Genomic DNA, 25336 nt, shown 5'->3' with positions numbered 1-25336 from the left:
TTCGAGATAGACGGTGGCGGTGACCTCGCCTTTGTGACTTGGCGTCACTTAGCCTTTGCTTGTCGGGAGCCTTGGAGGCGTGGCAAGACGGTGATCAAGCGAAGAGACTCGGCATCACACTTTCGTGTTGGACAAGTAGCCGTGGACGTAGGGAGGGACTTTGGTGTCCTAACCGAACCACGTTAAATCGTGTGTCTTGGTGTCTTCACGGGAGTTTGCATATCCTCTCCCTTACCACTTTACTTACCGCATTACGTTTCCGCATTTACTCTTACTTGCTTCCCTTTACCTTCCTAGTTAGTTTGATTAGGATTGGCTATAGGTTGCAAGTCTTTTGAGGTAATTAGAGGGTACCATAGATAAACCTTAGTCATAACTAGCATGTGTAGGACGTGTTAGGTTTATTTTATGCAATTAGATTGAGCCCTAGGTTAAAAAGCGATTAGCGACCTTATTCACCCCCTCCCCCTCTAGGGTCGGACACCCCGGTGATCCTTACAGCTGTGAACTAGTATTCGCACAAATCTACAGATGTTAATCTACTTTACTATATAAGTACGAACTGTATGGATTCAGCTACAGAATACGTTTTCTTCTCTTCGTATCCTTTTGTTAAAGGTGGTTGTTAAGCAACTGGAATGGATGCACAAGTGTGCTGCTTTTAATCAACCTGATTTGCTTTATGCGACACTAGCGGGAGTATCTGCATGTTGCAAATTTCCTTTTTTTTGGTGGACACCAATATATTTGTTTGTCATGTGTAGCCGAACAGAAGTCATGTATGGGTTTAGATCGTTATTCAGAGAAAACATGGCACATTGTCCATCCCCCTGAGTCTGATTATGCATGCACATGTTATATGATCAGAGAGTTGATGAAATATATGTGAATACCTATCTATACATGCTCGCGAATGGGATTGGGAGCTAGTCCCAAGCTCAGGTGCATTCCTGACCTGACCTCAAGGCTTGAAAGGAATCAGAAATCAAGAGATGGAATCAGAAATCAAGAGATAATATATAAATATTCATAGTCTGACAGTAAACGAGATAATAAAAAAGTAAACGAGATAATAAATAATACATTCACGCAAATATACATGATCGTGACAGGAAGAGGAAGGTGATGAGCTCCTTGAGGTGACAAGGCTCGACTTGCTGGGCTGACACGATCTTTTTATTGTGTTCATGGCGAAGCAAGGGAGTTCAGATGAAGCACGCACTGCACATCGTTTTTTCCCAAGTACATAACTTAAAGGGGGACTTGCTCAAGGAAGAGGAAGGCGACGAGGTCCTTGATGTCGCGGCCATACGTGAGGCCGTCCCTGCCATGGAGGTAGTAAATTTCGAGCATCCTTGTCATGTCCAGCAGCAACCGTGCTGCCGGCTCAACCGCGCGGTCCATCTCCATGTACGCTTTGTTGATCCTCCTCCACGCTTGCTCCACCATTGTGCCGATCGCCGCCACCGCCTCCTCCCCCGTCGCGCCATGTTCTTTCATGTAGCACTCCACGGTGCTGGCCACATCCTTCATGTTCTTTCTCCGCTGCATGTGGATGCAAAGGAAAAGAAAAAAAAAGTTGCTCACATGTGCACCTACATAAATTCAGGTCTGAAATGTCATTTTATTCAGAAAATAAAGCACATACATAGCCTGCAGGAGTAATTAGGTAATAAGTCCTCCAATAATTCATTTGCTAGCTCTTAATTAGATGATCGAAAATGAGCAATGCCGATCTTACTCAAAATGGATGCATCTTATTACCTTGTAAGAAGCAATATCATTGAGGAAGCGGCCCATTTCGGCACTAGCACGCACCATGTCAGGAACGCTGAACGCCCACTCGAATGCCTCCTTGGTTACCACCTGGCCTGCGGCCATCAGCGCCACGAAGAACAGGAATGGCGCACCCGTGGACATAAGTGTCACCTCCACATGGTCATTGAAGCCCGGGACTTGGTTCTCATTGAACCATTTAGTCTCTTGAAGGTAATATTTCGACTGCGATTTGTACTGCACAAAATAAGTCCTGTGATCAGGTCACTAAGGAAAAAAAATGTGTGATTAAGAAGCTTCACAAAAACGTGTGACGCATGCATGAGACATCATGAGTCACTGACGCAGGAACGTTCAACCTGCAGGGATGAACTGATGAGATAGCTAGATAGATAGTAGTTAAAGCAGACTACGTTGTTATCTTAAGAAGATAGACTAATAAAGCAACATGCTTAGTAGAAAGAAGATGAGCTATACATGCACTATTTTTTTTACCATTTTACAATTTCACTGAGTTCCATTAGGAGTTTTGAATGAACCACACATAGTGTTGATGAAGTGTCAAGGGAGAGTGATGTTCTACCACATATTTATTAGTAGAGTAGATGGATATGATACTCTGCTGGACATAGTCGTATAGTCGACTATATTTTCCGGTAGCATAAGACATGTCAGATTCTAAAGATTTACTGGTAGGGCCCTTACAGACATGTAGGCAAAAGATTCTATAGATTTATAGGAGAGCCCTTATACACATGGAGCCCTTATCCACAGCGTCCTGTTTTCCTCCTTGGACTTAGTAGCTAATATAATTACGGTGACTATCTGGTAGCATACCTGTTTTATTATGTAGGCCATGCGGTATTTCTCGAACGGTTCCATAGTATCCTCAATCTCTTTAAAATTGCTCAGTGTTTTGATAGACAACGCGCGCAGGTATTCTGGTAGAAAAGAAACGACACTTTCGTTCCATCTGCAGATAATGATGACGTACATACTAAATTAGTTTGTTTGCTTGACATACAACCATTTTGTATAACTCCCTTATAATCACGATATTAGAATCTTTCCATCATTAAATTGATTCAACCCCGTCAATCTTAGTTGTAATGGAGCCACAGAAAATGGTTTTTATATAATGTATATCAATGGCCAACAAGTATTAATATGTTGTTGCGCGAAAGAGCTAGGGTTCACAAGTGTGGTATGGAGTGCCGAGGCATTTTATAGATCATTCAAAATATTACACAAAACGTGAAGAGATCATATACTACATACCTTTGCATAGCTTCATCTAGCATTTGGCACTCCTCCATAGTGGCACGGACATCATAGGTGTCATCCAGCAAACCGATCAGCGAAAACACCTTGGTGACAGTTATTCGGATGCGAGAGTTCTCCTCCTCGTGGAAGGCGCTGAAATTGTAGAAGTATGGTTCCACGATGCGATCTCGAGCGTAGGTTAGCCCGACACTTCTGTAGAGATCCCTCCACCATCTGTAGTTGAAATTGATCATTAATTACTCGTGCGCATCATTGATGAAAATGCAAAAAGATTAATTAAAGAGGGGGAAATTATTATTATTATATATTTTGATTGACTTACAAGGAGAGGTTTCTGAGCTCCATGAGATGGAGAGATCTTAAGAGGTTAAATTCCAGCCTTGCGACTTTGCGAGCTCGAGCAATGTGGCGTCGGGCGCCTCCTCTTGCTCATACTCGATGATGTAGTGCATGGTCTCCAGTCGCCGCATGAAACGGGGCCGCGGAATCTCAAGGGCGCGAGAAACCTGACCTGCGATGGGCCGGGTGACCCAAGCTTACCTATCGCGGCCTCAAGGTGTCGCCTAGCGAAGGCGATGGCTTCGTCCAGGATCGCCTCCCCGGGGACTGCCATGTGAGCTGCGTTGTACAGGCTAAGCAGGCCCCTGGGGTCACTTATTAAATCTTCACTGAAACTACCGGTTTCATCTCTAAATAAATCAAAGACATCTGCAACGGCTCCGGGACCGGTTCAATCAAGCCACCTCGACACGGGGGGAGTAGACTCGACCCCCCCCCCCCCTCGCGTCGCCACCGAGGGGCGACCCGAGTGGTCCGCCGCCGCCGCCGCCCCTAGCCCCTCCGCCTCCCTTCCCTCACCTCGCCGCCGCTAGAGGGCCTCTGCGAGGAAGCCCGCTGGGGTCAAGGACGGTGGCGGCGGGGCCTCTTCCTCACGTGCCTTTCCCCTCCGTTCCAGTATCTCTCTTCCTCCCTTCTCGATGGGCCAGCATGGCTGGGGGCCCCGGCACCGGCGGCCGGCGTCAGATCCACCTCACGCCGGGCCGGATCTGCCCTCTCCCCGCTCACGACGGCAAGGGCGGGGTATCCTCGGCGTCTCGCTGCTGCCGGCGGCCGGCATGCCGTCCCGGTCCTACAGCTCGCCTGGTGGCCGGATCCGGCTCCGGCTGGATCTAGCTGCTGGGCGCGGCGCGGAGCTCGGCCGTGGCGTGTGCGAAGATGCCGTCGCAGGCGGCTCCCTCCGTGTGGCCGCGGCCATCATGGTGGCCGGGGGGCAGCCGGGGTGGCTGCCCAGTCGCCATGCCTCCTCTTCCCTATGCCTCCATGCCTCCACAATCACCTCTCCACTCGATTGGCGCGGTGATCACGTAAATTGACCTGCTCCTCTTCAAGACAAGCTGAGGTATGAGCATGGTGGCCATTCCTATGTGCCTCGTCTCAGTTGGACTCTACCGTGGCTCCGCATGTGTCCGCTGCTGGCGCCTCTACTTCGTCGGCGCTCTCTTTATTGATGGAGACTCCAAACCAATTGCCGGGTGGTGAAGTTCGTCCTTTGCCGGCCCTCCTTCTTTTGGGGCTTCCTCTCCTCAAAGGGCGTTGGATGGCGGTGGGCGGCGCCCGGATGTGCCTTACTTGGTGTTGCTGTCAGTTCGAAGGGAGGTCGTCATTTCCGACGACATTCTGGTCAAGTTGTCTCCCTCAGCCTTAGCCCCCATTCTGTTGGGCGAGCCCTCCCAATTCGTAGAAGGGTGGCTCACAGGGCGGCGTAGCTGCGAGGGGTGGGTGGATGCAATTTGGCTCTTGTGAACCTGGCAAGCAAGTTGTTCGGTTGCGGCTCTCATTGAGTTGGTTTCTACTGTGGTTCCACAAGTGTCCGCTGCTGGCGCCTCTACTTCGTCGGCGCTCTCCTTGTTGATGGAGACTCCAAACCAATTGCCGGGTGGTGAAGTTCGCCCTTTGCCGGCCCTCCCTCCTTTGGGATTTCCTCCCCTCAAAGGGCGTTGGATGGCGGTGGACGGCGCCCGGATGTGCCTTACTTGGTGTCGTTGTCAGCTCGAAGGGAGGTCGTCGTTTCCGGCGACATTTTAGTCAAGTTGTCTCCCCCAGCCTTAGCCCCCATTCTATTGGGCGAGCCCTCCCAAATCGTAGGAGGGTGGCTCACAGTATGGCGTAGCTGCGAGGGGTGGGTGGACGCAATTTGGCTCTTGTGAACCTGGCAAGCAAGTTGTTCGGTTGCGGCTCCCATGGACGATTGGTAGAAAACTTTTGGTGTACCCTTGAGCTGTATTAGAATTTGTGATGTGTACATGTAACCTCTCTTATATTTTCTCTCTTTTCGGCCTAGCCGATCTCACGTTGTTCTCCCTCGGCTTGCCGAGATGATCTTTGTAAGTGTCATTGTAACGGCTCCGTCTCGAGCTCTTTCGATCAATGAAATAGTAGGTGGGGATCTCTCCCCCTTGAATTTGTTCGAAAAAAGACATATGCAACGACCATATGTGATTATATCCGTTACAAAGTTTTTTTTTCTATTGGGAATCTCATAGAATAGGTTAGTTAATTAATCTATGAGATGCAAGTGGGCTAGCCCGCGAACCCGCATATAGGCTAAATTTTTGCGGGTTATTGCGGCAACCCACTTAATTAATTAAGCTTGTATGTGGGTTTTACGGGCTACTGCTTGAGCGATTGACTAGTTTTAACTAGATCGATCACTGATAGGTTCAGTAATAATCTATATGATAAGAAATTGATTAGCTTTGCTGAGCTTAGCTTTATGTAACTAGATCGATCATCGATACCTGTAGATACCCAGAAGTCATGTTGCCTAAGCGGCTAAGCAGACAAAACCGGAGGGCAACGACATGCAGGTTGCTGGACATGCCGGCATCGTCTAGCTCCTCGTCACTGTGTATGCGGCTTAGTGCCTCCTTGATCTCCTCGCGGAAATGGTTGTCCAAGCCAAGGCGTTCGAGTTGATCCACCAGAATCACCATGCCAGCCACGCTCGTTGCTCTGTCGGCACCAAACATCTGGCGCACTTTCCCCTTGAGTTCATCCGCCCTCTCTCTCATCCACTCCTCTGACCTCTGCTTAAGCATATGCACATGCATGTTATGTAATCAACAGGGAGCTGATCAAGAACTGCATGTGAATGTAGATGTCTAGCTAGCTACATGCATGCCTGCAAGGGTGGAGGATTGTAGGTCACAAAGAAGTCGCCCCACACGCAGGGCTCAAATGGGCTGCCGCCTGCAATGGCGGCGGGTGCAACCGTGCATGGTGTCGCCGGCGGTCTGCTGGTTAACAGTAGCTTTGGTCGCAGCCATTATGGGCTGTATGCGCCTATTGGCCGGCCGGCTACAAACGCTTGACAACTTTTATGTAACTACGATGGAACAGCAAGCTGTCACTGCATTTGATCTCCATTTATAGGCTTGCTCCGGCAAGTTACGTGAGTCCTGAGCTACTAGCTATGGGTTTTTTAGATGTCGCATTCTCCACCGTGCATGGCAAAATTAAAACCTCAAGCAATCGAGGCACACCTTGCAGGCGGACACCGACACGACATCCTTTCCGACTTTTTGCAAAAATGAAATACGGCATCTAAAGAAAAACAGAGGGAGTAGCCAGCAATCCGAGTAACGTGTGATGTCTTTTTTCAGCGACAGTGACTAAGTACATTTTTCATTACAACGCTGCTAGCGTCGGGACGTCCGATGGGGACAACTCCCATCGGACAGTCCTTACAACATCGAAACAGAGTTGCTAAAACATCAAGAAAATTTGTCTGCAACATAAAAAATCAACGTGTGCAACATCAAAGAAACATGCACTACGACTCATCAAATCATTGGGGTGCGTGAGTAAAATTTCCGCCGCAACATTGGAGCTTTGTTTCGTGCAATATTCATTTCAAATACATACAACATCAAAATAAAACTATTGCAATATCACAAAATTACTGTTGCAACACCATGAAATAACAACTGCAACATTCGTGCGGAGCCCTCTGCCGAATCAGATTTCTTCCTCCGTGGCAACACAGCAATGGCTGCCGCGAGATCCGCTCCGCTGCCCGCAGGGCCTGCTTCGCCGCCGCTAGCCGGGGCTAGGAGAGCGCGGCCGCCGCTGCTCCGCCGCCGCCCGCGAGGCCTGCTCCGCCGCCGGAAGCCGGGCCAGGTGAGCGCCGTGCTCCGCCAACCAGGCGTGCGCGGCCGGCTCCGCCGTCGGGGGGCCTTGCGCTGCCACTTGCAGGCCCTGCTTCTCCGCTGCCGAGCCGAGGGCCAGCGCAAGCACCGCGCGGCTCCACCGCCGAGGGCCAGTGCAAGCGCAGGCGAGCGTGGTGAGCGGGCGGGTGGGGATCGGACGCATGATTGCTAGCAATAGCATTACCGTTTTCATTAAGAGAAGAGTAAGGTGTTATGTCTTATAAAGGATAGGTAGTGTTATAGGTAGCGAGCTGCCATGCACGTGAAACTCATGATGAAGACATAACTAGGCTATATATGCACCATCAGTTTTTTTAAGGTCATGTTTAGATCACAACCCGTAAATCCCATAAACATAAAAAAAACATCACATCGAATGTTTGGACACATGTATGGAGTACTAAATAAAATCTATTTATAAATTTTTTTGCATGAATGGGCTATAAATCGCGAGACGAATCTAATGAGCATACGTAATCCATGATTGCAACAGTGATGCTACAGTAACCAGCATCATTAAATTCGTCTCGCGATTTACAACCCATCTATACAAAAAGTTTTATAAATAGACTTCATTTAGTACTTCAAATTAACAAGATTTCATCAAAAAAAAATTTGCGTTTAATCTAAACACGCCCCGAATTGAACCATCAGTTATAACTGTTAACCCTCTCAAACTTGCTCCACAATTAATCAGGAACGAAGGCGGAAGAAACTTCGTTTCTGCATCTGGATTGTCATATCTTTAGTGATCTCTATCAAGCTTGCGTGCCTGCAAGCTCAGTTGCCTCTTCCGCTCTTCCTCGTGCTCAACAAACAGCACAAGGTCATGTCTTTTACTCATCAACATTCTCTGCCCATTTCAAAAAAAAAAACTCTACCCTTCAGGTAGCGGCGGCCCCATTCCGAAGGTGCCATAACGGCCCACTAAGGCACTAACCAAGCGTCATTTTTTGGAAAAAATGCAATGCGTGTATTTTCTTCAATAAAAAGAAAATAACTATGCAAATAACTTGAAACGTTACAATTAAGACATCAAAAGGCAGCACACAAGAAAATTAAATAGCAGCGTAGGTACCTTGTGCTAGATACCTAGACTCAAAGCATAGGATGTATCTTCAAAAGGACAAAACAAATTATGAAATATTTGAATTTTGAATATCATACGATAGTAAAAGCTTGACATCCAATTAAGTGGTCCAATGTATGAGCCTTTTACAACATAGATCTCAGCTAATTTTAAAACCGTATGCCACCAGCCCATTTAAGACCAAAATCCCCACGAGACAATTCCCAGACTCCATGAGGGTAGTAACCCTACTAATATTTGTCTACTCAAACTTGTATGTATTCAGGTGGTTCGATCATCGATGAGGAAATTCTCACACCTCAGAAGTTACTACAACGCTCACCACATTCATTAATCTATGGCAATTATAAGGAAACCAACTGAGATATACATGAGGAAGACAGGATATAGGGCCAAAGCCTTTCTCCTTGGGTTGACTGCAGCACTCATGAATGGATACGCAGCCCAGGAGCTCCATGCCAATGTGATTGCCACCACGACAATCTTAAGTATGACATTGTCCTTCAGCATGCAGACTAGAGCACCGACATCCAGTGGGAACAGGCAATAGCCAAGAAGACTGAGGCTTTGGAAGAAGATGATGTGTCCACCCTGAAAGGAAACATTCAAACATTACTGCAAGTTTTCACGCCACATGCAAGTGGATGTGTGATCATATTCGTGTAAAAGAGGGATGTCTTACCAGAAGCAGAACATTTAAAGTTAAAATTATCGCCCCAGCAGCCAGGACAGCAAATGCCACAGCAAATACTTCAGACTACAAGGACAAACAAAACAGCAATCAACATTTTGCACAAACGGAACCACATAAGCCAATTAACTATAGATTTGATAAAGGGTAACAGAAACACACACATTGCATGTCTATTAGGACTCTTCTGAAAGAGGTTCTATGTGACCAGTCACCAGTGCAACAAGGGGGAAAACATAACTAACATCAAAGTTCAATTGTATACATAATAAAACAGAGCGGAGCCAGTGAAGCCTTTCAGGTAGCAACAAATCAAGGTCACTTACGGCACATGAAACAGCCCTTTAAGAAATTTACTGTTTCATCTTTCCTGAATATAGTAGATTTATCGAACAAGTTTGAGGCACTATTTTTCATTGGGTATTTAGACATAATTGATTAAAAATCAGTGATGAAATTACTCTTTTTGTTAGTATATGTGCAGACAAAAAAAAATTTGTTAGGTATGCAGAGACACAAACTAATTACTATCAGCGGGTGACCACCACTAAAGAGTACAGAGAAATCTTATGAGCCAAAGATTCAGTGCTACAGGGTACAGAGTACAGAGTACATACATGAAGTTTAACCATAGTGATGTGGTGCTGCTATCTATTTTACAGGGTACTAATAAGGTGCATTCTAAAACTCAAATCCAAACAAAAAAATTGGTATAAGATCAACAGTTAAACATGTATAGACATATTAGAAGCAATGATTGCTAGGACAAGAGCATAATTAAGATGATCAAAGCGCAAGATACTAATCAAATTGGGGAAAAGGAGCTCCCACATGGACAAAGCACGCCATTCACACCGACTGCTTTGAACCTCAGAAAACAAAAGGCAATTCCAATTGATAAAGCTGTATGAGCAAGTGCTATCATGGCATACAAATGACATTACACATGAACACCATAATCGATCAACCGGAGGTCAAAATTAACCTTGCAAATGGTAAACTCCATTGTTCACCTCTAAGCAAACTTCACGTGTGGCATCTAGTTTACCAAGCTAGCTTCTGATAGATTTGGGGAATATATAATATATGGCGTAAATAGGCATAACATAAGCCATATCAAGTCACACTATCATCACAACGACCAGATCCATGTGGACGAGAACACCAGATCTGGCTAAGGGAGTAGGCGTGTACCTTCTTAACGGAGGCCGACCAGGAGAGGGTGAGACCGAGGAAGACGATGAAGAAGAAGGGGCCCCACAGGTCCCAGTCCCTGAGCGCCTTGCCGGGGTCCTCGCGGTAGGGGTTTGGGAAGACGACGAGCTTGAGGTTGCTGACGATGCGGGCGAGGTCTCGCTTGACGGTGTCCCACACGGGCTCGGTGAGCGTGTTGGGCAGAGGGCCGAAGCCGTCAGCGCCGATGGGGACGGAAACGGAGGCGGACGCGGGCGGCACGGGGGAGACGGAGATCGGGATGGAGGCAGCGGGGAGAGGGGGCTTCGAAGGGACGGGCGCCGGGGCCGGGGAGGAGGAGACCGGGATGGAGGCGCGCGGCGGGGAGGGCGGCCGCGCGGGGAGTACCGTGGCCGAGGAGGGCGCGGCGTGGATCAGGCTCTCGATCTCGTCCATGTCGGACTGCGCCGACGACGGGTGGAGCGGGATCGTGTCGCCGTGGTTGTGCGACATGGCTGCCGGCGTGAGGCGCGCGCCGGCAAGGGCGAGGCGGATCTGAGCAGGCGGTGGAGGCCGGCGAGAGAGATCTCGCGGGAGGGTTGGGTTTGGGGGTTGGAGCCTTGGGACAAGGGAGGACCTTGCCTGCTTGCTTCGGTGGGAGGAGGCGCGCAGGAGCTCACGTGAGTGGGTTCGGCTGCTTGGCAGTGAAGGCAGCGAGGGACCGTAGGATTTACTCGTCGGTGGTCTACGCTTTCGAGAAATGGACGGTCAGATCGTGCGTGTTAGCTTCTCATAAGCATGCGCTTTTCCAGAACTCGAAACTTTGAAAGTGTATTCCATAAGGTAAGTGCAGAATTGCTGCTCCAGCTCCAGCCCCAACTATCAACCCGTCTTCCATGATTTTGTTCGGGGTGATTACTGATTAGACATGGATCATTCTTTTACATCAGATGTAGCCTAATTTCCTTGCCACAAGTGTTCGTCGTTTATTGTGATTACCAGTCTTTATACATACATTCGTATAAAAACGATTTTGTTTGTAGAAATATATTGCAACAAAATACGAAATCATGTTATGTATCTTATCATTCATCAAAGAACGTGACATACCATAACACTGTTCGCTTGGTTTGTTCGTTTGATTTGCCAGCCAACAATTCTTTTCTCTCATATCAAATCAGTATCAACCATCAGACAGACAGCAATACTTTTCTCCCATAACAAATCAGCACCAGCCACAACCAAGCGAACAGAGTGATGTAGGGATCTTGTAGTCGTGTTGTGCTAGCACATTGACAATGTAGTACAATATTTTCGGACTAACAACAAATTATGAATGTAATAATGTATACAACTCCAGTTGCCTAACCATTTACGGTGGCAAAGCTATAAACACCACGATCTTGTTTATTGTTATCGCATTCACGATGGGATATTGGGATTCGAAGGGGGGAAACACCCTCAGCGTAAACCATCATTTATTCCACTATTTTCTGAAGATTGTGTTTTATTTTTTTAACCCATGAATGAATAAATATTAACTACCTAAAATGTGAATCACAGCTAAAAATTGAATGGAGAACAACACTTTTCTAGGGCTCGGGAAAACCATTGGAAGAAGTCTATGCGTTCTTCCTCTACATGTGCAGGTGGAGCAAGTGGCAACTCCGAAGGCAGATGTCGGTGAAATGCGTCTACAGCAGCCGCCACGCCATCCTCATTCCCTATTGCTATCGCCAGCTCCATTGCTCGTGATTTTACCTTGAACAAAGGGGGGGGGGGGGGGATCAGATTAGTTAGTACAAACTGCCTTACCAAAGAACAGCATTTTGCGTCATAAATCTGATGGCATACTACTATATACACAGAAAGAATGAATCTAAAACATCACAAAAGATTAGAAGCATATATCAATGCATGAGATTGTACTACCTCAGGATCAAGCATGAATCTTATTGCATTGGAAAGTGCCTCAACTGTGAGTGCTGCTATAGGTATAGGTGCAGGACCCACTCCTCGTGCATGAACTCTCTCAGCCCAGAAGAACTGGTCTCCAAAGAATGGCACTACTGTGGTAGGACACTGTTACAAAAGAGTGGTCAATAACACTTGCAAAGGATAGAAGGTAGTCATCAGTATAAATGCTAATTGGCAACTTCTTGGTCATTGCCGAATAAATGTTGTCCTTGTGTACTGAGCGAACTCTGCAGTGCATGAGCCTTTTGCTTTACAAATGATGCAGATTATATCGTCAGGGGAACCTTTAATGGAAAGGGCCACCTTCAAGTGCTCTATTTTACTTTCTTTCAATTTTGCACAAAAATATAAGGATCTGATCCTAAGGCCCTTATTACGTTCTTTTACCTCACTTTAGCACAAATAAGTTCATTCAGCAAAGAGATTAGCAGCTTACCCCAGCTATCAGCCCTGCGGCTGTAGTACCTGCTCCACCATGATGCACCTAATAATCATACATACAATCTGATTAGTAAATTGTATCCCTATATAGAAAAATTTTTCGATCAAGTTTTAAATGACTTAAAGCATAGTGCGAGGGCAAAAATATGTTTAAAGTGAAATCTTGCAAGTAATGTTTGCTAAAATACTATGGCCTTGGTGCCGTACCAACCACATATATACTCACTAATCACCATACCACCTGATATATATTGCTCCACCGATTCTCTATTTGACATTACTGTTTTTTTTTTTTTGTATTCACGATGTAAACTTGATAACTACTTTTTACAGCTTCGTATCAATATATAACATTAGAACTGTATTTTATGAAGACATAAAATAAATTGATAAATAATTTGCTATCATTATATTAATAGAATTGTTCTACTTTATGTCACTTCTTACAATTTGACCACTATTTTTTTAGTCACTTCATATGTGGTACCCTGATGGCATATCTAAAATAGTAAACTCACCACTGCAGCACATCGAGGAAATAGCCAGTCGTGAGGGCAATCCTCCAAGATGAAGACATCCACTGGAACTTCTGAAACTACAGTTGGAGGTTGTGTACATGAAATAACAAGTTAGTCTACTCATGCTGTTCTACATGCTTCAGGTAGCAATGCCAACATAACTTCATCATGATCAGGTGTGTAGACAAAAGGATTGATTGGCAACTTACAACTTCCAAGAGCTCCCCAACCACGGCTAATGATCCCCCTTTGTCCTGTTTCTCTTAATGCATCCAAAATGGTAGCAGTGACTTTCTTCTCATCATCAAGAGGCTTCCCAGAGACATAACATAAACAAAATTTCAAAATTAGAAGGCCTAGTTACATAAACAGAATTAGAAGGCCAAATTAGCATAAATAAGATGATAATTGTGTCAACACGACAAAGGGAAATAAGCATTTTGCAGAACTTATATCAACCAATTTGTAACAGGGTGATAATCTATCATTGTGGTACGCTCCTATCAAGGCAGAAGCTTAATCTTACACTCGAAACAACTCTATCAAATATTTAAGTAGTAAGATCCAGTCAGCCACTGAGTGTAGCAGCAACTGAGTGTAGCAGAGATGCGGATGTTGCGGTGGTTTTGTGGGCACACAAGGAGGGATAGAGTCCGGAACGAAGTTATTCGGGATAGGGTCGAGGTGGCACCAATTGAGGAGAAACTTACCCAGCATCGGCTGAGATGGTTTGGACATGTCCAACGAAGGCCTCCTGAGGCGCCGGTGCGTAATAGGGTTCTTGAGCGGGTCGATAATGTAAAGAGGGGTAGAGGTAGACCTAAACTGACGTGGGATGAGTCGTTTAAGAGAGACCTTAAGGATTGGAATATCTCTAAAGAGATAGCTTTGGATAGGAGCGCTTGGAGACTAGCTATCAATGTGCCTGAACCTTGAACTTATTTCTTTCGGGTTTCATCTCTAGCCTACCCCAACTTGCTTGGGAAAAAAGGCTATGTTGTTGTTGTTGTTGTTGTTGTAAGATCCAGTCAGCCACAGCAATGGGATGCATTTTAAAGACATCAAGTAGTGGTTGACATGATCCTTGATTCTTTAATGTCTATACAGGCGAAATGTTATCATTATTACTTTTAACTCATACAATCATTATGAGTAAAAACTAAAAGAAGGGATGACCATCCATGGAGTATGATTGAGAATGACAAAACAAAATGAAAGGAATCACACTTCCAGGGAACAAAGAAACAGAGATTTTGACTTGCATAGCTGTAATGACCTACTTAATATAGATGGCGACATATATACATACCATGCTACCAAAACCAATATATATTGGCTTGGTCCCCTGTTGAAGCCACTGTGATAGCTCCGGTGGTGGTTGATACTTTGTTCCAAGATTTAAGAAGCAATATCCCACAACATCTACTAGAGGGCCCCAGTCTGAAGAGGATAAAAATAATCATGGATAAGAGTTTAATGTTAACCTCGTTTTATGCTAGCACACATAGATTTCAATGATCATAAAGTTTATCCATTTATTTGACTGTCACCTAGGTATATGCATTTAATAAAATTGGTAGATGCAAAGAACTGTGTAGCCCTGACAAATGATGACAATAACTATAGCACATGATTTCCCTTTTCTTCAATTTTGTAGAACGTTGCAGAACTAGAACATTATATCCATCTAGCCTTGCATATGCGCAAGAAAGATTTTGAACCCTAAAACTCATGTCAAGTCTTTGCTCAGTGGTTTGTCAGAGGCACATCAGCCACGCCAGCCAAAGTTCCTCCAGAGGGGCACCAAAATGTATAAAACCCAAGTCTCTTTTGGATGTTGACTAGTCAATGGCCAAGACCTGTGAGTAGTGTGACTCACACGCACACAATAATAAAAAAATCATCGGATGGTATTGTTTATAAGATAAAATCCAGGAGGGTGCATTATGTTCAGTCCTAGCTGTACCTTGTGCAATAATATCATCATATCCATAATTCAAACAGAAATATGGATATCATGGAAAAACATCAGTAACTGATAAGTATCTTGCACAGTGAAGTTAAATAAAGTAAAATCAGGTTACCTTTTGGCTTTGGCATAAGTTGAGGGCTCCACATGTATCCAGTAGGTAAGTGAGATATAGATCCGTGGTATGTGCTGAAGTAAGCAATAGGGGGCAAATTTAATTTCTTCCTAAAATCATTTATGAATCCCCTGGTGCCCCACCAAATTATTAAATCCAGAATAAGATACGATAGCTGAATGTGAAGTATAAAAATGTCAGAATTATATTTTTCTGGAAATAAAATAGAACAATTGTACCTTCATATAATAAAGAGAAAAAAATCACAAGTCTTGCATGTCTACAAAAGTGAGAAGGTTGAGGTGGTAATACCCTGTAGGTTGCGCTCTGAGGCATTCGTGCCAATGGATGTGGAAATTCATCGGTTGGCCTGTCTACAAATGCTAGCAGTTAGGAAACATGCAGAGCAAAGCAACTGCCTATAACTGTTAGTTAGCGGTTAAAAAATATGTATAACCTCACACAAGTATATCACATATACTTTATTAAAGTAGTATTTCTCTACTTTTTATAATGTAACTCAGGAATCTACGTGACAATTATTTTCCATACTGAGTTGACCATATTAGCACCAACCAAAAGAGGCAACACAAAGAATTAATCTTAAGGTAAACAGGATCGACAATACAAATTGTGTTGTTTGTGTCAACTTCAATTCATGGTTCTGTGGAAATTTGTTAGCAGATCTAGAGTGATATAAAGTAATGTAGAAATTCACAGGGATAAAAACTCGGCAGATTCAGCAGTACAGACTTACGTCCATGGAAAAGTGAAGAAGATATGCAGAGGTATTCCAAGAGCCTCAGCAATGTGCAGATGACCTGAAAGTCACATGATTTATTAGCATAGACCAATACAACCTCTTCCTTGGCCAGAAACAACTTTCCGATTAGCTTCAGATGCCATATGATTGTGGTGAAGATTTAAGATGTGAGCAAGCAGGCTAACAGCAGGGATTTTAAACTTGGAGATGTTGTGGAATAGCCAAAATAAGGTTGTCAAATAGTACCGACGGCAAATGAAATGGATTCTAGAGTAGTTTCAGGGGCTGACAAAATCTGATTTGCTAACTGCTAAGCCAAAAGCTACGATATGCACAGTCCTATACAGAGTTAAAGACTAGTTAATATAATCAAAGAAAGGTAATTAGGCACAATGTTTGCTTCTGAAATTAGAAATTTCCATCATAATCAGAGGATAGCAAATTCCGAACCGCAGGTACAGGAGAAAGAGAGAAGCCATATACAGGGATCTACACTTTTATTGGAATGGAAAAATATGTCAAAGTAAAAGAAGTGATAAAATTTACAGTAGACTACAGAAGAAAACACTGGTTTTATGGATGTTGCTCAAACCTCAGTTACTTTGCCTAACTGTCCATATGCACAGTACTTATCATAAAAATGTTTCACAAGCCCCATCTTTACAAAATTCCACGTGAGCTGACAAGATGTCCAATTCCATGGTGCCATAGTTTCGTCTCCACACCTCCACTAGCACAGCCGTATTGTCAGCTCAGGTAGTAGTATCTACTAGAAGTTGGGGGTGGGGTGGGGTGGGAAAACCCAAGTTCAGCTAGGCGGCGCCTAGACGGCGACTAGGCGCGACTAACCGGTAGTCGAGGGGGTTCCGCCTCGCCTATGGGGGTAGGCGGACCCCTAGGCGGGCGGAGGTCGCCGGTGAGGTCGGACGGCGGGCGCGGGCGGCGTTGGACGGCGGGCGCGGGCGGCGGCGGGCTCGAACTGAGGGAGAGAGATGCGGGAGAGGAACTGGCGGCGGGGACGCGGGCGCATGGGTGCGGCGGCGGGGACGCGGGCGCAGGGATGCGGCGGCGCGAGCGCTGGGATGTGGCGGCGCGGGATGCGGCGCTGGCGCAGGGAGCGGAAGTGGCGGCGTGCGGGAGAGGATGCGGAAGAGAGATGCAAGTTGGGCCTTTAAATGGGCCTTTTCCCCGTTCTTCTCATTTCATGAGCACTGATCTTCTATTTTTTTTCTTTTCTTTTAAGTATTTGTGCATGTATTCTGCTAAAAAAAGTATTTGTACATGTATTAATCACCGCCTAGAAAAAACGCCTAGGAACGCCTAGGCGCGATTAATCCCGCCTAGGCGCTAGGCAGTGGGTCAGCGCCTAGAATCCGCCTAGCGCCTAGCTGAACTATGGGGAAAACCATTGTTAATAGTTTCAAATTCATTAATGGATGTTGAAAATCGATGCAAAGTAGATTCAAAATTTATTAAAGAATGTCAAAAGTTGAAAATAAATTAGCAGTTTATGATGTACAGACCCACCATAAGCAGGAGGATTTGCTATTATTGCCTGAGCTCTGAATGGTGTTCCAGTATCCAAATCAGGTTCTGTGCATGCAGGTAGAACTGAGAAGATAATTTCCTTAAGTTGCTTTCTTTGAGCGTAAATCTCTGTTGGTGCAGCCAGGCAAAACCCTTTGTTTTTTGTCATGTCTGCAGTTAAAAGTGCATTCCTTAATCAAAATGAGTATGAATGACACAAGCATTCTTATATTAATTTAATTGCTAAAGAATTGTATGTCTTTTCTTCCTTAAAGAACAAGGTGCGCAAATTAATGTTTCATTCATTAACTAAACATAATACAATTTTGCATAGGCTCTTTTCTTTAACACATTTAGACAGCTATCTAAGTGGACAAAATAACTGAATGATACTTCACATTTGGTCACAGTTTTTATAGAGTAAGACAGCTAAGTGGATTTAATTATCTCAGCAAAATTATACAACCCAGAATGTTTTTTATCTGCAAAGACAACAGAATATTTATGATATAAGAGCACTAGAACCATACACTGAGCCATAATCCGAGGATCACCACCCAATGGGTAAAAATCAATGCCAGCTGACTTCACGAAAGTACGGAAATTGACATGAGTTGCCAGTCTAACATAATGACCAAATTCCTGCAAAGAATTCCATTTGTTCTTTTATAAAAGAGACCGGGCAGTGAACCAATACTATAAACCGATATATTTTTCATTGATAGTGAGTCAAATATTATTAAGTTTGTTAACACTGGGGTATTGAATTGAGCATCTACACGGTGAAAGATGCCTAGGTTGATCCCCCCCAACATGTCAGAATGCGTATCAAATACAACAGGGAGGACATGTTAAATCCGAGATAAATATCCCATGAGTACCGTTACTGTATCATCTGAACATTTTGAAGTATAGCAGACAAGCATATATTTTTCTTGCACTTCCTCAACTACAGGTAGACTTGCACATAACTTATAAAACTTTCCAACTTCAAAAGAAAACAGAGAATAATGATAATTTTACTCCTGGTATACTTGACTACATGCTCAAAAAAATTGAATTAAAATATGCATTTTCCAGAAGCCTCGTTAGAAATCAATATACTGCACAATGCTTATATTTCTGGAGGGCTTTGGGAAGTTGAGCCCTCTAGCAGGTGCTTGTAGGTTCACCAACCTGAAGTCTTTTAGCTAATGCTATAAAAGGCTGAACATCCCCTCGGGTTCCAACTACAAGTATAGCAATCTTCAACTTTGGGACTGACTTGGTGATTCCAGGTGTAACTTTTTCAATTTCATGCGGTATATAACCAAAAGCATCAATCTCTGAGAGTTCTGAGGTAACAAGAGCACTACGTGTCACATCTACCTCCACGGTACCATCATTCTGGAACTTTACCAGCTTCTCGAATATCTTTATCTGGAGCACCAAACAACAATGAATGAATAGCTATAACACAAATGACCATAAGTATAAATAAACCACACAAAGGAAAAACATGGATATTTCAAGACAACATTTATATTTGGCTGGAAAGATTGTTTCCAGCTTCTCGCAAATTCTCCTGAACAAAAACAAAACCTTAGCTCCCATATAATCATAGCGACAAAACTAAATGCAGCTGGTTTCTTGCACCAGCATGCATTATACTAGAAATCTGGAACTAGATACAGAGATTATTGCAATTAGATATCAAGGCTCCCTGTGAAGGCTAGTATCCATAGCCACCAAGTTTTAATATCAGAATGACAACAGGATCACTGCATTACTGGTATGAATAAATGGATGGACAGAATCACATGCATGTGAGTAGTTGGGATCAATGTAAACACCATCCTACGTATTTAGTATGCAAGAACAATACAGTAAATAACAAAGTGAGCATCAATACGCCTACCTTCTCATTTTCCGATAGCATATCCAAAGTGAGGTCACACTTCAGTAACCTATCAGAGTATGATCGTACAAAAGTGTGCTCTTGCCCTTTAAAAATACCAGAACTTGCAGCTGTCGATTTGCTATGCCCAAATACTGTAGAAGATCAAGTGGATAATATTTCAGAGCAAAACAAAAGCACATTTGGAACTCGCTAATACAATTCTGTTGTAACCATTGTTTCCAATACAATTTATTTATTCTATTAGACCAGTTTCCCTCTTTTTACAAACAGTGTTTTCTTTTATTCTGGAAATATGGCACACTGGCTTTACCAGATAATATGACACCCTGCAATCAAAAGCTGATTGAAAACTAACTAACACAGCTGGCATAGTGTTCAGTGACTTGCATATTGAAGATAAAGGAGCAACCTTCTGGTTCTGCTGAAGCTATAGTAACTTTGAGACAGATGTTTGGCAATTGGAAAACACGAACACAACTAGCATGAACAAATAAAAATCTAGACAATATTGCAATTTGTGGCAGCCAATACGACCAAGTAACAACAGCCGAGGCCTAGCACAGCGAGAAAATTGCATATTTGGGACTCTAAATAATGCGCTTCGCAGTTTTGCCATTTTTAACATTGACATCGCAAAATTAGGACTCCAAACATGTATAAGTTGATTATACTGCCATTTGCCGTATTTCATCCCTTCTCTAATTTCTTTTTCATGTATTTAGGATGTGAGTTGACCCTTTTGCCGTGCTGCCCCTTTCTTCCGATCGAGTCTCATCCGGAGTGCTGCCCCTTTCTTCCGATCGAGTCTCATCCGGAGGATCGGAGCGTCGCTCTCTCTCTTCCGTTCGTGAGTAGGGCCGGCGGCCATGAACAGCCTGCCGCCCGATGAGGCAGCCCCCGCCGCCTGCAACCTCCCCTGGTCCCTGGCCGTGGCAGGCTCTGGACGCCGCCGGCACTGGCCCTGCACAGCACAAGCCAGCACCTGGCCACCGCTGGCTCTAGCCCATGGCCGAGGCAGGCTCCCACCGGCGGCGGCAATGGCCCCTGGCCGAGCCAGAACCTGCTGTCCTCATTCACGCTGCTATCTACGGGCAGAGGCATACACAAGACGGGCGGCTGCAGCCGGCATGGTAGATGGAGCTATCACCGGGAGAGGCGGTGGCGCTGTCGCCATCGTCGGAGAAGACTGGATCGAAGTCCATCTGGTCCAGGCTAAGGGACAAAAGGGTCCATTCACAACCCAAATACATGAAAAAGAAATTAGAGAAGAGAGGAAATACACCTAGTGGTAGCATAATCAAGTTGCACATGTTTAGAGTTCCAATTTTACGATGTCAATGTTAGAAATGGCAAAACTTCGAAGCGTGATGTTTGAAGTCCTAAATATGCAATTTTCTCGCACAACAGCAACCTTCATCACAAATAAGTCCGTTATTTTGGATTCTTACACCTACAGTGGTGTAAGCATTCACCACCTTTCCCTGATTCCCCCTTTCTCAACATGTCTATCACGCACTCCAGCTGTATATCACGCATTTTATCGCACAACTGAATAGCATGGCGAAATCACGGTCTCTCTTCACGAAATTCAGCACATATAACATCTCATTTTCCATGCTTACACATAGGCTACAATTGAAATTCTCAAAATTCACATGCACACCGTGCGCACTTAGAACCAAACCAAACAATCCCGAAACGTAAGCATACCTCGCTGCCGCGACGAGACGAACAACTCATCTTCGCCCACCGATCCGGAAAACCTGGCGTCCATGGAGCTCAGCACGAACTCCCCCATCCCCTCGGCGAAGGAGGACGACGCGCCCGCGCCCGCCGCCTCCAAGCCACCCTTCCGCCTCCGAACGCCGCCGCCCACTCCCGCCTCCTCCCACACCTCGCCGTTTCTCCCCATACCCTGCGATGGCGAGGTGGCAACAGGCTGCCCCGCGGGATGAGAATCTACCAGCGCTCCCAGCCCCGCATCGCCATTGCCCGCGCCGCGGCGAGAGCTAAACCCTTGGGAGCGTGGACTCTGGGGTGGGGACAGGGCAGGGAGACAGGGCGGGACGCGCCGGCAGAAGGTGGCTGGATGTCGCGGGGAAGGGGTCGGAGCCGGGGTGGGGCCGCGCGGGCCTGGAACTGGGAGGAAGCGGCGCCACCGGACAGCGGCTGCGGCGGGAGAGAGGACAGGAGAGAGTTGAGAGACCGCTGGGAGGAAAGAGAAAGGCGAGCCCCGTTCTGGGGTTCTGGGCTGGAAAGTATCCTTGCCGTAGGTTCCTTAACGGACGGTGGATCGAGGAGTTTGGTCTATGGACTCGGACCATGGGGGTCAACGAGCGCGGTGGTGATCTGTCCTGACAGGCTGAGACGTTGCATCTTCGATGGGATTAATTAATGGCTAGGGCCTACTAGTCTGTGAAAGAGAAGTGTCTCGAGCTTGAAACGCAGGGATGAATACCGGGGGAAGACTAGTCCGTGCGCTGTGCCACGCTGTGTTCACATGTCCACTGTTCAATGGCGAATGGTTTTGGAGCGATTTTTATTTTTTTTAACGAAATTATACTTAGCACTTTTTCTTACTGAAATGAAAAGAACCGAGGGAGGGTCACAACAATTTTTTATACTTCCTACGTATGATCAAGTATCAGTCATTCAAAATTATCCCGAGCCAACTCACTTTAACTCGCATAACTTCTCATATTAAGACAAATAAACTATTTTGGCCTAAGGTTATTTGAAAGCTTGGTAATGTTTTTGCTTTCCAAACAAAAGGTCGTGTTGTTTCCAAAACTAGTCTTCCATCCATAGAAGAAAAACCGGACCGAACCATCGATTGAACTGGAGAAACCAAGAGGTCCAACTGGCTCGATTTGATATTCCGCCAGCATCAAAGGGAAACAAATCAAGATATTGAAGAAAAAAATAAAAGCAATATTCCACCAGTATTGCTACAGCCAGCCTAATAGCTTGAAAATCAATGTTTTAAACAGCAGTGCTATAGTGGCGCAATAGTGTTTTTTAAGAGCAGTCGCTATGATTATTACAGTAGAAAATAGCAAGCTATACTGGCGCTAATGACATTTTGAGAACACTACCGCTAAATCTTATAGGACGGCGGTAAATCTTATAGCTCACTATTTAAATGAAACATTGATGAAAATAAACGATAGTAATAAGATAGAAATCCTATAGGACGGTGGATTCAGCGATATACACAGTTCACACTTGTTATAGGATTTCTCCTTGTGAAGCGCTTTCTAATGCCGAATTTTTTATACTTCTTATACTGGCGCTAATAGCATTTTGAGAACACTACCACTAAATCCTATATTCCACTATTTAAAACATTGCTAAAAATCCTATAGCATTTTTAGAACCCTACCGCTAAATCCTATAGCACACAAAAGTTCACGTGATGGCATACAGGTGTCTCCGAACTTTTTAATGGCATACATGTAACCATGAAATTTTATAATGACATACAAGTAAAAACTCTCCAAACACCCAGGGATCACTATATTTCTTATCGTTACGATCATTCACAAGCACCAAGTTCTCATAAAAAGAGATATAGAACCTGGCATCTGTCGTGGTGCTGCAAACCACAGCCGGGTGGTGGAAGGCACCCCCCTAAGCCCCGAGGGTGTGTACTCGGGGGTTAGCTAGTCCTAGTTCGATCTCGCTCAAGAACACGATGAACACAGCAAAATTTAGAGTGGTTCGGGCCGCCGGAGCGTAATACCCTACGTCCACTGTGTGTTGTATTGCCTTGCCTCGAGAGAGTTCGAGAGAGCCTATGTGTCGTGTGTCTGTTCGGCCTTGTAGTGTACAGCGAGCGCCTCCCTTTTATATCTCAAGGGAGGCGCGTACATGGCTGCTGGGTCCCCGACAGGTGGGCCCAACGATGTAGTATAAAATAACATACTGTTCATATATTATGGCGTCGCAGGCAAAGGAGATCTCTCTCCTGGATTCCCTTGCCTGCTCCTGGAGTCCCCCGTTCAACATGTCCAGGCGCTGTCTTGTCGGAACGGTGCCAGATGTAGCTAGCGGCATCGCCTGCCACGTAGCTGAACGGGCTGTGTAGCTTGCGGCGTAGACGGCATGATGGAAAAGTGTCGTGCCGTCGTATCCCATTAATGCGGCAGACGGGCTCTGCGCGGGTGCGGCTGCACTGTGTATCTCGGTAATACGCGATACACAGTGGGGGCCTGACAAAGGCTACCCCGCGTGCAGTGGTGGCAGAGCACGCCTCAACCACCAGCATTGAATGCGATGAGAGGGCGAGGCTTCCAGCGGAAGGCTTGCGCTTGAACCCGCGCCCGTGCCTCTAGGACGCGGGGCGGCTCCGGACCCCTCGGCGGTATGTTGGTTCTACAGCACGGGAGGTCCGGACGGGTGCAGGAGGTCCCGAACCCCTTACGGGGGGTCCGAGGCCCCGGCTGCCAGCTCGGAGCTTCCCTTCCTCTGGGACATGTGGCGTCTCCGGACCTATCCCTCGCGGAGAACGGATCCGGGGCCGTTTGCCCGGTGAGGTAAGAGCCTGACCCGTGGGGCCTGGCTGCTCCGTCCTTTGGGAGTAGTCACGAATAACTAAACAGGCCCTGCCTTGCTGCAGTAGGAGTGGGTATCCCTGCTAAAGGGTACCGACAACATCTGTACATGTGATCAACACCCCATAAAATGTACTGATGGAGCTTTCCTTCTTCCTTCCAACCTTTGCGCCCTTTTGCCTTCGAGCTTTCCTTGCCCCTTTGTAACACCCCTATGTTAATCGTCTCGCTAATCATGAGTTAACTCGCTAATTGTGGACTCAAATTCGTCATTAACGCTAATCGCGTTTGCTTAGTAAACATCTAATTAGCCGTGTTCGATCTCGTTTTTGTCCTTGATCCGAGCCTCAAATCGATTTTCGCCCAAAACGAAAGTTGTAGATCTTTTCTTCCTCTACAACTTTTATTTTGGTCAAATTTTAAGTTCCTATATCAAAATTTGAGTTCTAGAGGGTCAAACTTAAGTCAAATTCATTTCAAATGAGTTCACTGCAGCGACAGAGTTTCCACTGTGACGCCCCCGACGTCCATACCACCGCTGGCCGCCGGCGAGCGACGCCACGCATCGGCAATCCCGGCGATCCTCGACGTCTGAGCGCTGCTCGTATTCTCGCGGACGCCCTCGAACCTTCCTGCCCCGTCTTTCCCTTCCATCCCCTTCCTCGCACGCAGCGGAGCCGTGCAACCCTAGCACCGCCGCTCGCCGCGCCAGCGTTCGCGCCGACCATCCATCGTCACCATGCCCCGATTTCTCGCGCTCTGAGCTGCGCGACCTCGCCCCGAAGCTCCTCCATCCCTCCACGAGCGCGACCGTGCCCTACCCCGACCGAATCGAGCTCAGACCGCGGCAGCCATTGCCGATCTCCGTCGAGCTCCGCCCCTCTACGCCGAGCTCCCTCTCCCGGCCATCCTCTGCTTCAAATCGAACCGCGGTGAGCTCCTCCACGATTTGCTCTCGCTCCCTGACCCTATCCCCGTCGAAATCCGCCACCACCGCCTCCGCAGTGCCGCCGCGCCGCCGCGGAACACGCACGCCGCCGGACCTCCCTGTGCGCCGCCGCTCGCCGCTGCCGCGCGCCCTAGGGCCGCCTAGGCTCCCTGAAGCTCATGCCGCCCGCCTCCGCCGCCGGCCGGCCCGGGCCAGGCCGGAACGTGGCCGCCGCTGCGCGTCCTGCCCCGGCGCCGCCGCGGTCCGCCGCGAGCCACCCTGCGCCGCCCTACGCGCGCGCCTGCTCCCCCCCCCCCCGCCTTGTGTTGGCCGCGGCCGAGCCGCGTCGCTCCGTCGGGTGGGCTCCGCCGGCGGGAGCCGGTGCTGCGCCGCCTTGGCCGCGCGCCGCCCGTGCGGCGAAAG

General features: G+C 46.4%; 2 protein-coding genes and 1 pseudogene across 2 annotated transcripts; all 3 read right to left on the bottom strand.

Annotated features, from left to right (window-relative positions):
- Positions 1 to 1251: 1251 nt before the first annotated feature.
- Positions 1252 to 7431, bottom strand: LOC120675072 (annotated as a pseudogene).
- Positions 7432 to 8404: 973 nt separating this feature from the next.
- Positions 8405 to 10905, bottom strand: LOC120672234 (protein YIP4a-like). Its single transcript, XM_039952552.1, has 3 exons — positions 10244 to 10905; positions 9041 to 9115; positions 8405 to 8949 (listed from the first exon to the last, which is right to left on the bottom strand). Exons 1-3 carry the CDS (start codon positions 10733 to 10735, stop codon positions 8689 to 8691), a joined length of 828 nt encoding a protein of 275 aa, XP_039808486.1. The 5' UTR covers positions 10736 to 10905; the 3' UTR covers positions 8405 to 8688.
- A 618-nt stretch (positions 10906 to 11523) lies between these two features.
- LOC120672233 (sterol 3-beta-glucosyltransferase UGT80B1-like) lies at positions 11524 to 21615 on the bottom strand. Its single transcript, XM_039952551.1, has 14 exons — positions 21143 to 21615; positions 19430 to 19563; positions 18709 to 18951; positions 18063 to 18174; positions 17533 to 17703; positions 16000 to 16063; positions 15555 to 15612; positions 15243 to 15417; positions 14468 to 14598; positions 13368 to 13470; positions 13159 to 13235; positions 12636 to 12683; positions 12155 to 12304; positions 11524 to 11983 (listed from the first exon to the last, which is right to left on the bottom strand). The coding sequence occupies exons 1-14, from the start codon at positions 21342 to 21344 to the stop codon at positions 11786 to 11788; spliced, it is 1866 nt and encodes a 621-aa protein (XP_039808485.1). The 5' UTR covers positions 21345 to 21615; the 3' UTR covers positions 11524 to 11785.
- Between the last annotated feature and the right edge of the window lie 3721 nt (positions 21616 to 25336).

This window comes from Panicum virgatum, chromosome 5N (genome assembly GCF_016808335.1).
Source record: "Panicum virgatum strain AP13 chromosome 5N, P.virgatum_v5, whole genome shotgun sequence".
Lineage (NCBI taxonomy): Eukaryota > Viridiplantae > Streptophyta > Magnoliopsida > Poales > Poaceae > Panicum > Panicum virgatum.
Note: the sequence above shows the minus strand (reverse complement) of the source record. Positions and strands in the feature narration are given on the sequence as shown.

What these genes read in the sequence shown, in the direction of transcription:
- LOC120672234 (XM_039952552.1), bottom strand. Translation starts at nt 10,735, where the DNA reads ATGTCGCACAACCACGGCGACACGATCCCGCTCCACCCGTCGTCGGCG. An exon ending in GGTCGGCCTCCGTTAAGAAG is followed by an intron (nt 9,116 to 10,243) that starts GTACACGCCTAC and finishes TTGTCCTTGTAG; the next exon opens with TCTGAAGTATTTGCTGTGGC. An exon ending in CTTTAAATGTTCTGCTTCTG is followed by an intron (nt 8,950 to 9,040) that starts GTAAGACATCCC and finishes GTTTCCTTTCAG; the next exon opens with GGTGGACACATCATCTTCTT.
- LOC120672233 (XM_039952551.1), bottom strand. Translation starts at nt 21,344, where the DNA reads ATGGGGAGAAACGGCGAGGTGTGGGAGGAGGCGGGAGTGGGCGGCGGC. An exon ending in CATTAGCTAAAAGACTTCAG is followed by an intron (nt 18,175 to 18,708) that starts GTTGGTGAACCT and finishes AATTCTTTGCAG; the next exon opens with GAATTTGGTCATTATGTTAG. An exon ending in TCCTCGGATTATGGCTCAGT is followed by an intron (nt 17,704 to 18,062) that starts GTATGGTTCTAG and finishes TTTTAACTGCAG; the next exon opens with ACATGACAAAAAACAAAGGG.